The 13,219-nt window shown below is 38.1% G+C and overlaps 8 protein-coding genes across 8 annotated transcripts; all 8 read right to left on the bottom strand.

Moving 5' to 3' along the window:
* Window positions 1–175: 175 nt before the first annotated feature.
* On the bottom strand, window positions 176–1,864 carry TM35_000342140 (uncharacterized protein; the record flags this gene model as incomplete). The annotated part of the gene is made up of 1 exon (XM_029029112.1): window positions 176–1,864. One exon carries the CDS (start codon window positions 1,862–1,864, stop codon window positions 176–178), a length of 1,689 nt encoding a protein of 562 aa, XP_028879668.1.
* Window positions 1,865–2,371: 507 nt separating this feature from the next.
* TM35_000342130 (centrin) lies at window positions 2,372–2,872 on the bottom strand (the record flags this gene model as incomplete). Its single annotated transcript, XM_029029111.1, has 1 exon — window positions 2,372–2,872. The coding sequence occupies one exon, from the start codon at window positions 2,870–2,872 to the stop codon at window positions 2,372–2,374; it is 501 nt and encodes a 166-aa protein (XP_028879667.1).
* Window positions 2,873–4,389: 1,517 nt separating this feature from the next.
* On the bottom strand, window positions 4,390–5,400 carry TM35_000342120 (cytoplasmic tRNA 2-thiolation protein 1; the record flags this gene model as incomplete). The annotated part of the gene is made up of 1 exon (XM_029029110.1): window positions 4,390–5,400. The coding sequence occupies one exon, from the start codon at window positions 5,398–5,400 to the stop codon at window positions 4,390–4,392; it is 1,011 nt and encodes a 336-aa protein (XP_028879666.1).
* A 527-nt stretch (window positions 5,401–5,927) lies between these two features.
* TM35_000342110 (uncharacterized protein) lies at window positions 5,928–7,187 on the bottom strand (the record flags this gene model as incomplete). Its single annotated transcript, XM_029029109.1, has 1 exon — window positions 5,928–7,187. One exon carries the CDS (start codon window positions 7,185–7,187, stop codon window positions 5,928–5,930), a length of 1,260 nt encoding a protein of 419 aa, XP_028879665.1.
* Window positions 7,188–7,672: 485 nt separating this feature from the next.
* On the bottom strand, window positions 7,673–9,088 carry TM35_000342100 (uncharacterized protein; the record flags this gene model as incomplete). The annotated part of the gene is made up of 1 exon (XM_029029108.1): window positions 7,673–9,088. One exon carries the CDS (start codon window positions 9,086–9,088, stop codon window positions 7,673–7,675), a length of 1,416 nt encoding a protein of 471 aa, XP_028879664.1.
* A 788-nt stretch (window positions 9,089–9,876) lies between these two features.
* TM35_000342090 (uncharacterized protein) lies at window positions 9,877–10,377 on the bottom strand (the record flags this gene model as incomplete). Its single annotated transcript, XM_029029107.1, has 1 exon — window positions 9,877–10,377. The coding sequence occupies one exon, from the start codon at window positions 10,375–10,377 to the stop codon at window positions 9,877–9,879; it is 501 nt and encodes a 166-aa protein (XP_028879663.1).
* A 502-nt stretch (window positions 10,378–10,879) lies between these two features.
* TM35_000342080 (uncharacterized protein) lies at window positions 10,880–11,554 on the bottom strand (the record flags this gene model as incomplete). The annotated part of the gene is made up of 1 exon (XM_029029106.1): window positions 10,880–11,554. One exon carries the CDS (start codon window positions 11,552–11,554, stop codon window positions 10,880–10,882), a length of 675 nt encoding a protein of 224 aa, XP_028879662.1.
* Window positions 11,555–12,061: 507 nt separating this feature from the next.
* Window positions 12,062–13,126, bottom strand: TM35_000342070 (uncharacterized protein; the record flags this gene model as incomplete). The annotated part of the gene is made up of 1 exon (XM_029029105.1): window positions 12,062–13,126. One exon carries the CDS (start codon window positions 13,124–13,126, stop codon window positions 12,062–12,064), a length of 1,065 nt encoding a protein of 354 aa, XP_028879661.1.
* Between the last annotated feature and the right edge of the window lie 93 nt (window positions 13,127–13,219).

Raw genomic sequence — 13,219 nt, 5'->3', positions numbered from 1 at the left:
TCTCTCTCTCTCTCTCAATATGTTTTGTTACGTAAATCATAATGTAAAAAAACTAAGAACAGGTAAAAATTCCCTCCTACGCACATACTTTCTCTTCCACATCTTTTTTTTTTCTTCCTTTTTTCTCCTCTTTCACTTTTCATCATATAAATTCTTTCTTCATGAGTTGTGTGACTCAGGCAGTCCAAGTAACACGTGATAAGGCCTCCTGAGCCTTCTCTCGATTACCCTGAGCTAACTCCAGGAAGACGGCTAGGAGATGATAGACAAGCACCACACCTTGAATACTGCTGCTGCTGTTGTTATTATTATTATTATTGGTACTGTTGCTGCTATTGTCATTTTCCTTCTCTTTAGCCACACGACTATCATAAATCAACGTTAAAAGAGATTCTACAACAGAAGTGGCTTGATTCCATGATCCATTTGCAATATGTGTAATAGCCAAATTAATAAAAAGTGCCTCCACACGACTTTGCTGATGGCTATCCAACTGTTCTGAAGAAGAACCAACAACGAGACTGGATAAAGACGAACGACGTAATACCTTTAAAGCACGATCTGGTTCATTAAGATGTATTAATGCTTCCACCATATATGAAAAAAGAGCAGCATGAAGATTTGGTGAGAGCGGACGGCGCTCATGCAAACTAAGGAGATCATACCCCACATTTACCACAACAGCGTAATTCTTTCGACAAGTCTCAAGAGCGCACCAATAAAAAAGGGCAAAATGAATAAGTTGAACATTATGCGGAAATGCTTCTATAGCACTAGAAGCAGTATACCCTTGAGGTAAAAGCAAAAATAACGCATTTTGAACAGCGCTGGCAACCAAACTTTCTAATGCAGTATCCACAGCACTATCTTTTGGATCTGCAAGAGGTCCTTGAGTAATAACAGCTCCAGGTAATAAAAGATATTCATAATTAGGAAGCATTTTTCCACTTCGTAATTGTTCAGAAAAGTGATCTTGCATTCGTTCATATTCCTCTAATGCCTTATTTCGTGTTTGAATTTGTAATTTACCAACTGCAGCTTCAGCAAAACGTACCCAAAATAAGGGAGACTTTTTCATAAGTTCTTGTACGGAGAGAAAGCATGCAATAGCACTTTCATATTCACCTCGAATAAGAGCACAAAGACCAGCATTGTAAACGATAGGCTGCCGCATTAAAAAAGCATTGCATTGAACAGCGGCTTTTTCTGCCTTTGCAAAACAAAGTGATGCCACATTAACTTTAGAATCTGTCATAGTAAGAACTCCGAGATTGTTAAAGTATACAGAACCTTCTACATCTGAGTTATGTGGAACCTCATGAATATTACTCATATCTGCGAATGCACCATTCACCATACTGAGTAGTGCAGGGGTTTCTGCAAATTTACTCATATTCTCGGTGAGTACTTTTTGAATCATTTCATCATCTGTACGTTGACGATTACGTCCACCTGGTGATGTGCGTGTGATGGTCTGAAAGAGACAAACAGCCCTCACAAGTACGGCAGGTGCGATGCTACTGTGCATTCCCAGCAGTGCGCGGAGAATGACGGCGGCCTCATGCACGAGTCCAGAGCGGGCGAGCAGCAGCGCGCGGTTGAAGTGTGCGGTCTCGTGTCCCTCATACAATAAAGTGACGGCGGCCGACTTGACGTCCTTCTCGTCTGCGGCGCCGTCTGCCAGTGCGGTGATGGTCTGTTCCACATCGGCGTGTCCGAGCAGCAGCCGCACAATGGCGAGATTGTGTTGGGCCTGCAGATCTTCCTTTGGCATTGACTGGAGAATGGACTCGCAGGTTTGGTAGTTCTGCGCGTCAAACGCCTTTTGTGCGTTTTCTAGCTGCTGCCGCAGAGCGTCATCCATTGGCGTGCTAAATTGCTCTTGGTTACGCTTCGTTTTTTCACTTTTTGGTTGTTTTTTTGTTTATTAATCGTTTGTTTGTTTGTATGTGTGTGGTTTCGTTACACAGGTACAAAAAATTAAATAAATAAAAATACACAGACACACACATCATTTAAAGAAGGAAATCAAAAAGAAAAAGAAAAGAAAAAAAAAACATATAAAACAGTGAAGGAAAGGGAAAAAATAAAGAAAAAATATATAAAAATAAAGGCATTAAAAAATAAAAAAAACAATATTTTTTTTTTTTCCTATCATTTACATACAACAAGAAAAAAAAAAAAAAAAACAATAATAATAATCTTCGCTTTGCTTACACTTATGTAATACAACTCTTATCTTCCTACTCTCACTGAACTGTACATTGTAATGCATGTTTTTTTTTTTTTTTTTTTTGTAGTTGCTCTAGAACCCCAGTAAAGTAATATTGCTGCAGTACAAAAATAAGAAGAGAAGAAAAAACAAAAACAATTATTTCTCCTTGGGTTGTATTAACATCCGAAGAAATTCCTCCTTTGAGACACGTTTATCATGATCAAGCACATCAGCTTCTTCTATCATCGCCTGCAAAATATCTTCTGGCATATCCTCACCAATTTCTTGGGCAACACGCTTAAGATCATCAAGCGTTATATAGTCTGATTTCCCTTTCGTAAAGTGTGAAAATGCCAAAGCCACCTCTTCACTATCTTCAGCGAAGAACTTTCCCTTCATGATAGCCTCAAACTCAGGAAGAATGAGATTGCTAGAGACACCGCTCTTGTCCATCTCAGCCACAAGTTTCTTAATAACATCCTTCTGCGGTTCATAACCCAAGGCGCGAAGAGCTACTTTGAGATCATTAGGTGTGATCGTCTCAGTGCCGTCCACATCGAGAATGCGGAAGGCCTCGGCAATATCGGCCCGTTGACTATCTGTTAGATCAGGTGGTAGTCGCTGCGATGAGGGTCGCGAGAAGTCACTTCTATTCATGAATAATGCCTAAGGGAAGAGAGAAACAATAACGATCTAATAATTCAATCCAACCACTGCTGATGTTGTTTGTTTTCTCTATTCTTCCTAATCGCCTCTTTCTTTTTTTTTTTTTTTGTTAAGGAGTGAGAAAGAAGCGGTTTCCGCAGAAATACCACGACTACTACTGTTTTGTTGTGAAAAAAAAAAAAAATAAATAAAAATAAAAATAAAAAATAAAATAAAAAGGAAATACGTTGGAAATAGGAATAGTTTCTGATAATAGAAACAAAAATATAATATCAAAATCACAATATATATATGTTTCCGTGTCACACAGAAGATCTTCACACACTTACACTGCAGAAACCTCCCACTGTGAACCGCAATGGATACAAGTAATAATAATAAATATGCAATCACATTTAAAAGGAGGGAAATATATAACGAAAAACCCCCCAAAAAAAAACAAAAAAAAAAAAAGAGACAAACGTAGCTTTGTGCCCATATCAAGATATAGACATTAATGATAAATAGCAAAAAAAAACTAAAAAAAAAAAGGGAAAGAGCTTAGTCCTCCTACCTTCTTCTCTTCTTTTTTACTTTTTTTTTCTCTTTGAGTCACTTCTTCTTAAATTCATAGTTGTTCTGCTACAAAAGTGACTATCAATGCATATTTTATACTTATCATCAACTGCCAGCTATTACGCTGAATAAAATAAATTCATCCACAGGGATCCTCATAAGGGTTTATCACCTGTAGAATCATAAAACAGAAATTGATGATATGTGTGTGCATTGAAATTTTACGCACGAGTCTTATATATATATATATTGCGTTTACTGCAGACTCGTGCGATGTTTATCGTCAGGAAGAACCACAGCCGCCTGAAAGAGATCCCTTCGGAAGTGAGTGTATATTTGAACCTCGTAAAGAACGACCACCAAAGTTACTACTCATGGATCCTGGCCGCATGTTATTACTACGCCCTTGCCCATTATTCCTGGGCGGTTCGGAAGAGAATAGCATGTAAAAGAATAGCCTGATCGTATGAAAAATGGAAAGGAAAAAATCGAGAAGACTAAATGGTTTCTTCTCAAGGACCTGACCATTAGAAATGTACGGCATGTCTCCTCTTCAGCTACCTATCTGAGGTAGCTTAAACACCACCTGCAGAACGCAGAATAATATTAAAAAAGAAAAACAGAAGGGTTCAGAACTGCTTATAGAGAATAAAAAAAAAAAAACAGAACCAAACCCAGTAACCTATACTAAATAGATTGTGTGTTCAATAAAATAGAAGAACAAAAAGATATATAGGAGGGGCAAAAAAAGAAAAGAAAAGAAAACAAAAAGAAAAAAGAACAGAAAACAAGTGAACCTCTATAAAAAAAAAAGAGAGAAGGTGGTAGAAACAATACAAAATAACCAATAAGCAACTGTAAATCAAAAATAAGAAATAAAAACCACTTAGATTATATATATATATATATTGTTTTATCCGCAGCTGTATATTTTCAACGACTTGAAAATATGTTCAAACATCCTCCATATCCTTCACTTCTTCTCCTCCCCGTATTCCTTGTAATTGTTCTCCTCGTACAGCTGACATGGGTTCACCTTCGTTAAGGGATTGCAATAGAACACAGGCACGACAGATTTTCTGACTTGTAACATAACCACATCGAATACAAGATCTTTGTGGATTTTCCGGAACGGACTCTTTTTCCTTTACACGTAGACGTTCCGCTGAACGAATAGTATCGAGAATACAACGTGGTTGCAGTACTTCAAGTTCCTTGAGAAGCATCCGTGCCTCGCCGCGAAAGGCATCCTTACTGTAGGTGCACTCTGTAGTAAAGTAGTCCAATTGCTGCAGATGAGCATAAAGAACAATCTCCTTCTCGTAGGCGTATTTGAGTGGTTTCACACGAGGAACAAGTCCCTCTCCTGCAGTAACGGCACTAGTGCATCGTGCTAAGCGTGGAAGGTCCGCACGCAACATATTCATCAATACCGTCTCTGCCATATCATCTGCGTTATGTCCAGTAGCAATTTTCGTAGCGCCCAGTTTAGCAGCCCCACGATCAAGTGCATATCTTCGAAATACACCGCAGAAGGTGCAGCTATTACGTAATCCTACGCGCTGCACAACTTCATCCATATCCCATCCGTAGAGTTGTTTGTGACTAACGAGTTCCAGTGGGAGTCCGTAGTGATCGGCGTTGCGGTGGACGGTGGCGAGACTCTCATCGCGATAACCGGCGATTCCCTCGTCCACGCTGAGAAGATGCAGCCGCACGCCGTAGTTGTGGCGATCGTTGAGACGGGCGAGGAGATGCATGAGGACTGTGCTGTCCTTCCCGCCACTCGCCCCGCAGACCACAACATCACCGGGAGTGAAGAGGGACTCGGCAACTATCGTCGCGTGTACTTCTTCTTCAAATAGATGGAAGAAACACTCGCGGCAGAGGAATTGACCATTGCGGGGACGTTTTAGAATAGCCTTCTCATTACCGCAGTGGCTGCAGAGACGACGGGGAGGCATCTCCACCTAACAGATTCCTTGCTAATCTGGAAGTGTATATATATACACACACACAGAGAAAGAGAAGTAGATAGATAGATAAATAGATAGATATTGAATAACAAACTGTTTTTCTTCTTTTCTGTACTAGAACTAATTGGCATGAGTAAATTGTTTACACATGATCATGTGAGGAGTGCCCGTATGAGTGAGTGAGTGTGTGTGTACGTACAGAGAAAGAGAGGGAGAGATCGAAAAAGACAATAAAAAAAAAAGAAAAGCATATCTATCTTATATGTATAAAGTTTACAGAAATAAGGTAGGCGTTATTGCCCCACCATAAAAAAAGGAGATAAAGGGATAGTATATTTACAACAAAAATCATCATTAAAAACGATAAAAGATTGGCATTCTTCACGGTCTCCAAATAAACAATGTACGATACGTACAAACTCTAAAAAGCAATAAACTTCATATATATATATATATATATATATATATATATATATATATATATATAGTAGTAATAGTAATAGTTATGTACCCACTTAACCTCTACCAGAGGTAATACTTGTATTAAGTATTGCTGGTTTGTAATTATGTGTGCGTATAACAGCGGTCGGCTCCAAATGAAGAAGCTCCGCAATCTTTTCTCCAGTATCTTTGTTTAAAAACAGTGTCCCATTCGATATAAACTGTTGCGGCTGTTTCTGCTGCAGCTGTTGTTGTTGTTGTTGTTGTTGTTGTTGTTGTTGTTGTTTTTTTTCTCGTTTCAATGAAGATATCTTCCTCTCACGAAACAACTCATCTTTATTATAGTCATTGGATTGAGTTGATTCATTATCAATATAGAGTCTTGTTAAAACAGCTCCTTCTACTGTATTAGATGAACTTCCATTTAAATGTTGCGGTATATTTGGAGATGCAAGTAAATCATTTAATCTCTGTTGAACTTCCTCAACTGCTTCCCATGTCGCAACTACTTCTAATCGTTTCTCCACATCTCTAACACTATAATGAGCAGCCTCTGCACTTTTACTAGCACCAACTACAAGTGCACGAAGGGTTGATATCTCTTTCTCAGTGGAATCCATAAAAGATTTAAGTTTCTTCTCAGATTCTTTTCGTGCTTCTATCTCTAAAGTCAAGGAATCACGTAATTCTTTATTTATCATCTCCAACTGAGAAACCCTTTCCGCAAGTTGATTATTGTCAACAACAGAAGAAGATTTGCTGCCATTACCATTACCTGTTGCATTTTCTTCTCCATGGTTTTCTCTCCTGTTCCACATATAATTAGGATCTTCAGAAGATTTCACATTTGTAGACTCCAAAGTTTCCCATTTCTTCGGTTTTTCTTCTTCTTTTTCAATTTGTCTATCTCTAGAAGCTTGTGGAGGTGAAGGTAATGAAGGGGAACCTCGACGCGTCCATTCAAGTTTTTTCGAACCCGAATAGGTCCAATGATTCCCCATTATTCCATTATTTTCTCCATTTGATTTCTCACTAGAGATGGACCGCAAATCCACACGAAATGTTGCCGGCCCTTCCAAATGCCCTGCGGAATGCGGAGGAATTAACGTCGTCACACTGGGACTCGTCTCAGAACTATACGGTGCTTCTGCCTCACTCTCCCGACTGCGTCGAAGAGAAACAACAGAAACCCTTTTCTTATTATTATTATTATTATTTGTGCCACTACTACTTCGACTTCGGCTAGAACGATGTTCACATAGAGCCACATGTGTCTTTATAGAGGAAAGTCCGAGCTGCACGCCACAGTATGGACAAGCGGAGAGAGTGTTCATTTGCTGTCACTGGAAACGTGAGGAGAACGCTATAGATAACAGCAATACACTACTCCAGATGATCATTAGTAGCAGAAAGGAAAAGAAAGAAAGAAAGAAATACGAAGAAATAATAAAAAATAAAACAGATAAAAGCAAAATGATACAAAGAAAAGTAATAAGAAAGTAAAGAAACCAATAACGAAAAAAAAAAGAAAAAAAAAAAGAAAATACATAATCTAAAGGGAGTGAAAAGAAACAAACAACAACAAAAAAAAAAAAGCAATCCGAGCTTGGTATAAGAAAAAAGTATATGAAAAAAAAAAAAAATTAAACGCAAGACCTCACTCATCCAAAGAAAGTAATCTTAGGAGATGAAGAATAAAAAAAGAAAAAAAAAAAAAAACGTCTCGAGATGCGTCACTAAAAGAAACAAAAAGAAAGAAAAAAAAACGCAAAACAAACAAAAAAAAAAAAAAGAATAAAATAAACAATATCAAACCTCTTTATTGTTGTCGCTGTAATACTGGAGATGATGATTGTTTTTTTCTTGTTGGTAAAGGAGCCAATTTACGAGCACGATTAATTGGAGAACCATGAGCGGAAATAACATTTCCTTCTGTAGGCTCAGAGTATACCCCAATTCGTTTCTCTTTTGAACTCATTCTAATAAACTGTGGAGACCCATCGCGAGGGACCAAACCACTACTTAAAGCAGCTGTTCGTCCACTATGAACTAGTGGCTTCTGCGAAAGAGAATTTCCCAAAACATTAGGTCTAGCACTAGGATTAGATTTTCTCGGCGACAATGCCGTCATTTGTTTTGAGTAACTAAGCCTTTTTTGTTTAGGAAAGTTTGAATCACCAGGTAAATTGGTATTTACTTTTGCCACCACACCTAAATGTTGTTGTTGTTGTTTCTTCTGAGACTGATACTGATCCTGGTAATATGAATAGTAAGGGCTTGCAGAAGTAGTTTTCTTTGATCGCGATACCACAATTTGTTGTAACGGTTTAGTAGTAGAAGAGTGTGCTGAACGATATTGTGCTTTTACACCAGCAGGAAGTAACAACTTGGTCCGCGCTACTGCTCTAACACGTTGAAACGCTGGCCCTGTTGTTGGGCGTCTGCGGTTAAGCATATCATCACTAACTGAACCTGATTCTATTGAGAGGCGTTTAGCTCGATCCACACATGGAGAAAAACGCCGTCGTAGTTGAGATCCTCCTCGTTTTTCACTTATTTTCCGTTTCTTATCTTCTTGCTGTGATTGTCCACCCATGTAATGATTCATAATCCATGGTACAGCAACTGTTCGCCACAAGTTATTAAATATAGTATCCACAACTGTTTGCATTGAAGATTCATAGTTATCTTTAAAATTACTCTTATTATTATTATTATTATTATTATTATTATTATTATTATTAGTAGTAGTAGTAGTAGTAGTAGTAAAAGTAGTATTTATTACATGGTTTGCCTCATTTTTATTTTTAGAGAATAAGGCAATTTTATTATCATCAGAACTACTACCCTTATCACCTATAAATTCCTTCGTTGACACTACGTTTTCCTTCCCCAATACTCCATATTTTTGTTCTTCATGACTCACATTTGATAATTTCCTTTCTGATCTATCTATAGACAGTGTTGTCCCCATAACACAGAGGGAGTCTACAGGTATTGTTGACCTCCACTCATAGACTTCACTATTTAATACACGCTGCTGCTGATGTTCACCGCGAGCAGGTCTATATGGATTCCAGTCTGTTCTAGGTCCTTCTACTGCCTCTTCAAGAGCTTTTTCACTACGTACACTGTTCAGCAATTGCTGCCATAGATCTGCAAGTTTCTTCTCCGTAGTTCCCCCTATTGATTCACTGAATCCAACGTACCAACTGCAGCTTCCTTCAGAGGTCATTCATTTATTTCTCCGTGCTAATGAGTTTTTTTTTTTCTTTTTCTTTTCTTTTCCTCTAACCTTTTTTTTTTTTCTTCTACCGTTTCTGAGTCTTTGTATGACTAAATAAATATATATATATATATATATATATATATATATATATTTCTCTGTGCTTGCTTGCTTGCTTGCTTGATATCCAAAGTTAAAAAAAAAAGGCAAGCAGATGCGGCAACGACGACAATAGCAGCCGGAAAAAAAAAAGAAACAAATAAAGAGGTGAAGTAAGAGCAAAGGAATCGAGGAAAACAAAGAGCAAAACAAAACAAAAAAGAGAATATATGACTTTTCCCCTAATGGTTTCAAAAACCATCACTATCACGGAAAGGAAAGGAAAGAGAAAGAATAAGAAACAACAGGAGAAAAAACTTCTTCCCATACGCCTCTTTTAATCTTTCCCCCCAAGACCCTCTCCCACCCAATTGTATACTACAGATCCCAGACTACAAGAAAAATAATAATAATGGTAATAATAATAACAATGTAAGAAACGAAAATAAATAATCACTAATGTACTTCCAAACTAGACACATCTCACCAAATCATCTGTAAAGAAGCACTTACTTACAAAAATAAAACATCGTTGACTACCGGGCCCCTTTTACTGAAGAAAACATCTTGACACCGGTCGATGTTGTATGTATGTATGTATGTATACAAGATATAGTTTTATTGTTTCGTACATTTTTTTTTTTTTCTTCTCCGCTTTGAAGGGATTTTTTCTTTATCCCTCTTCCTTCTGTATCTTTCTACTTCTTGCCGAGTTTCGTCAAAGTTTTGGATGTATTCTTTTTCTTCTGCATCCGCCACAGCTTGGCAATGGCTGCTACCCGTTTATTATACTTCATCTTCTGAACGGCGTGAGCATGTGGACGTTTGCGTTTTGTCTCTTTTCCAGTTTTACGTTCTGTAGTCTTTCGTTGTCGTTGTGAAGACACAGCTACTGTATTTTTTGTGCGTACTGCTTTTTTTTTCTCCACAGTCGCCTTATTTCTAGTCGTTTGACTTTTATTCTTTACATTCCTGACTGCCCCTTTATTATTTACTATGCTCTTTTTATTTATCTTTCCAACTACCTTTGTTTCTACCTGTCGTCCTCGGTTGACTAGTTGTGCATTTCCACGTTTTACTACTACAGGTGTTAGTCGCTGTTGTGTTTGTACTCGTGTTGCTGTTTTTCCAATCTGCCGTGTGGCCCACAGTATCTGAAGTGTGTTGCTGTTGCCCAGCGTGAGGAGACGGCGTAGCATGGCACTGCTAATAACCGATAATAACAACAACGATAGATAAATAGATAAATAAATAGATAGAGAGAGAGAGAGAGAGAGAGATGGGATGTGAGGAGAGACTAGAGAGTTTTCACTCCTATCAATCTCCTTCTCTTGGGGCTATAAGAGACCGAAAAGTGAGAGAAGGGGAAGGAAGGATGAAGAAGAAGGGCTGTTGACTTCTGCAGTGATCCGCTGCTTCATAGAGCCACAAGTCATGATATATTAAATGATGTGCGTAGGGGAAAAAAAGAAGAAATAGTGAGAGTGATACAAAAAAAAAAAAAAAAAATGAATGGCAAAATCACAAGAGGTTCTCTCAAGTGAAAAAAAAAACCACACACGCACAAAAACATATATATATATAACACGTACACTCTGAAAAGTACAAGACTAAATGTCTTCTTGAACCTTTATACAAAAAAAAAAAAACAAGAAACAAGAAATTATCCCTGGTAATAAACAACAACTATATATATATATATTAGGATTTACGCAGAAACAAGCAAGCGACTGCTGCCACAGCCGCAACAACTCCAGCACTCGCCAAACCAGTCGTCACACGAGATTGTGTCATTTCTGCATCAATAAATTGTTTTAATGCGATTCCCTGACGATGATGTGGCTCTAACTGAAGCATATGATTAACAGAAGCCTCCGCCTTATCAAACTTCTGCAACTTAATCCATCCTATTGCCAAATAATAGTAGTGAATAGCGAGATCAGAAATTGGTACAACATTTTCATTCATCTTATAATCATCCTCCACTACCAGTCTTTCATGAGGTGCTGATGCTCCCACTACAACTTCCCCCCGTACAACACCTGAATCCCCTAAAGTTTCACCGCTTGTCATTCCTTCTAAATTATTGAGATCTGGAGATGAAGGACCGTCCCAATGCCGTTTCCATGCACTGTAGCCCAACAATTCCATGATAGATAAACCCTTCTCAATAAAAGATCTACGGGAATGTGAAATCATAAGAGTGGCATACTCAAATGCAATATGACGATTTTCTGGATCACGATCGTATTCCCTACTGAGTCTAGAAATACCTTCGTCTAATCCTCGCAACTCATCTCGTGAAGGCGACAAAAGATGCCTTATATTAGGGTCTTTTCTAAAAAGTTCATCAAGTAGATCAGATGGTCTATCCATTTTCTACTATTTATTCGCCTTTCCGTTATACGTTTCGGTTACCTTCGATATATATATAAATATATATATATATATATATATATATATATATTTCTTTTTTCTTTCTTTTTACCCTAGCGATCTATTTTTATTTTTTGGAATGGGGTTACACCGTTCGTCCTTTTCTGTAGTATCGTGATCATCATAGCAAAAAAAAAAAAATAAAATAAACCCCAAAAGAGAATCAGGCATAAGTTTTAGAAGGGGCAGAGTTAAAGAAGAATGGAAAATAAGAAAAAGAAAAAAAAAAAAAAAAAACAGTTTCTCTCGTTGTTAAAAATATATATGTTCTACACCAATAACAATAATAATAATAATAACATGAAAACATAACACCGAAATAAAATCAGATGAAAAAAAAAAAAACACACTCAACCACTTTATAGAGATATTTCTCTTAATGTTCTTGCCTTTAGTAAATATTTCCTTCTGCCCCCTTTTTCACTTCTGCAAACCAAAGATTACTAATTATGAAGAATTTGCCTGAGCTAGTTCAAGTGTTTCTTTTAGAGTTTTTGTAAACTCAGCACCACGAGTTGCAGCTTGTTGTCCAGTGTATTTCAGTAAATATGTTGTAATTTTGTCGTTTGATGGCATCGCGAAAATGACGTGTGTATCTTCTGCTTTATTTAGACGGAAACTGCTGCATAGTGGGGCGTTAAGAGTGTAACCATCTCGAACAATAAGGCGATACAAATACTTCTGTTTTTTTTCATCCCCTTTTGAATTCTCAGATTCATGCCGTTTAACCTTCGCATCACCAGCGCCACAATCCACCCAACTATTGCTCTCCAACTTGAACACAAATAACTTGGCAGGAATAGAAGCCAACACTTCACCAGTTGAAGCTATTACAGGTGTTGCATTCGCGAGTGCATCATTAGTAGAATTCGACTCTGGAGATTCTGAAGTCGGTGCTGTCTCAGACGCAGCATCTCCTGCTTTGGCCATTTTTTCTTTTGCCTCCAAGAAAGAATTTACTGTTCCACCAAAATTAAACGCCCCTCCAAAGAGCGTTGTCGACGTACCACCGCTGCTGGTACCGTTGTTATCCTTATTGTTATCCTTGGTAGTAGTCGTAGTAGCAGTAGGGTTCGTCGTCGTTGTCGTGGTGGCCGTGTTCGTGACATTGTCGTTCTTAACCCCAAATGTAAACTTTGGGGTTTCAGCAGAAGTTTTCTCTGCTGATGGTGTTGTAAACGAAAAAGAAGTGGACCCTGTTGACTTTTCACCAAACGAAAAAGAAGGCATAGAAATATTCTTCTCACCTGTACTATTATTGCTGTTTTTATCGCCGTCAGAACCAAATCTCGTGGTAAGAGTCGGTACACTTGCTGGTGATATACCCGAGACGGCACTGAAGACACCACTTAGCGATGGTGCAGCAGTTTCTTGTGGAGTGGAGCGTCGAACACGCACAACCCGACGCGCCGCCATTGTTGCCTGATCGGCGTACTTTGGAGTGTTGTCGAGCTCCTCATCCCTGTCTGGTGTAAGAGCGCGCTTCTTGCGCATTTCCGGGTGATCCGCCATTGCAGATATAAGGGAATCGAAATGGAAACTTTAAAAGAGAAAAAATATAAAAAAAAAAAAGAGAGAGAGAAAGTAAAGAAAAAAAAAAAAAAA

Source organism: Trypanosoma theileri, assembly GCF_002087225.1.
Source record: "Trypanosoma theileri isolate Edinburgh chromosome Unknown TM35_Tth_34_V1, whole genome shotgun sequence".
NCBI lineage: Eukaryota > Euglenozoa > Kinetoplastea > Trypanosomatida > Trypanosomatidae > Trypanosoma > Trypanosoma theileri.
The sequence above is the reverse complement of the archived record's forward strand: the minus strand, read 5'-3'. Positions and strand labels throughout refer to the sequence as shown.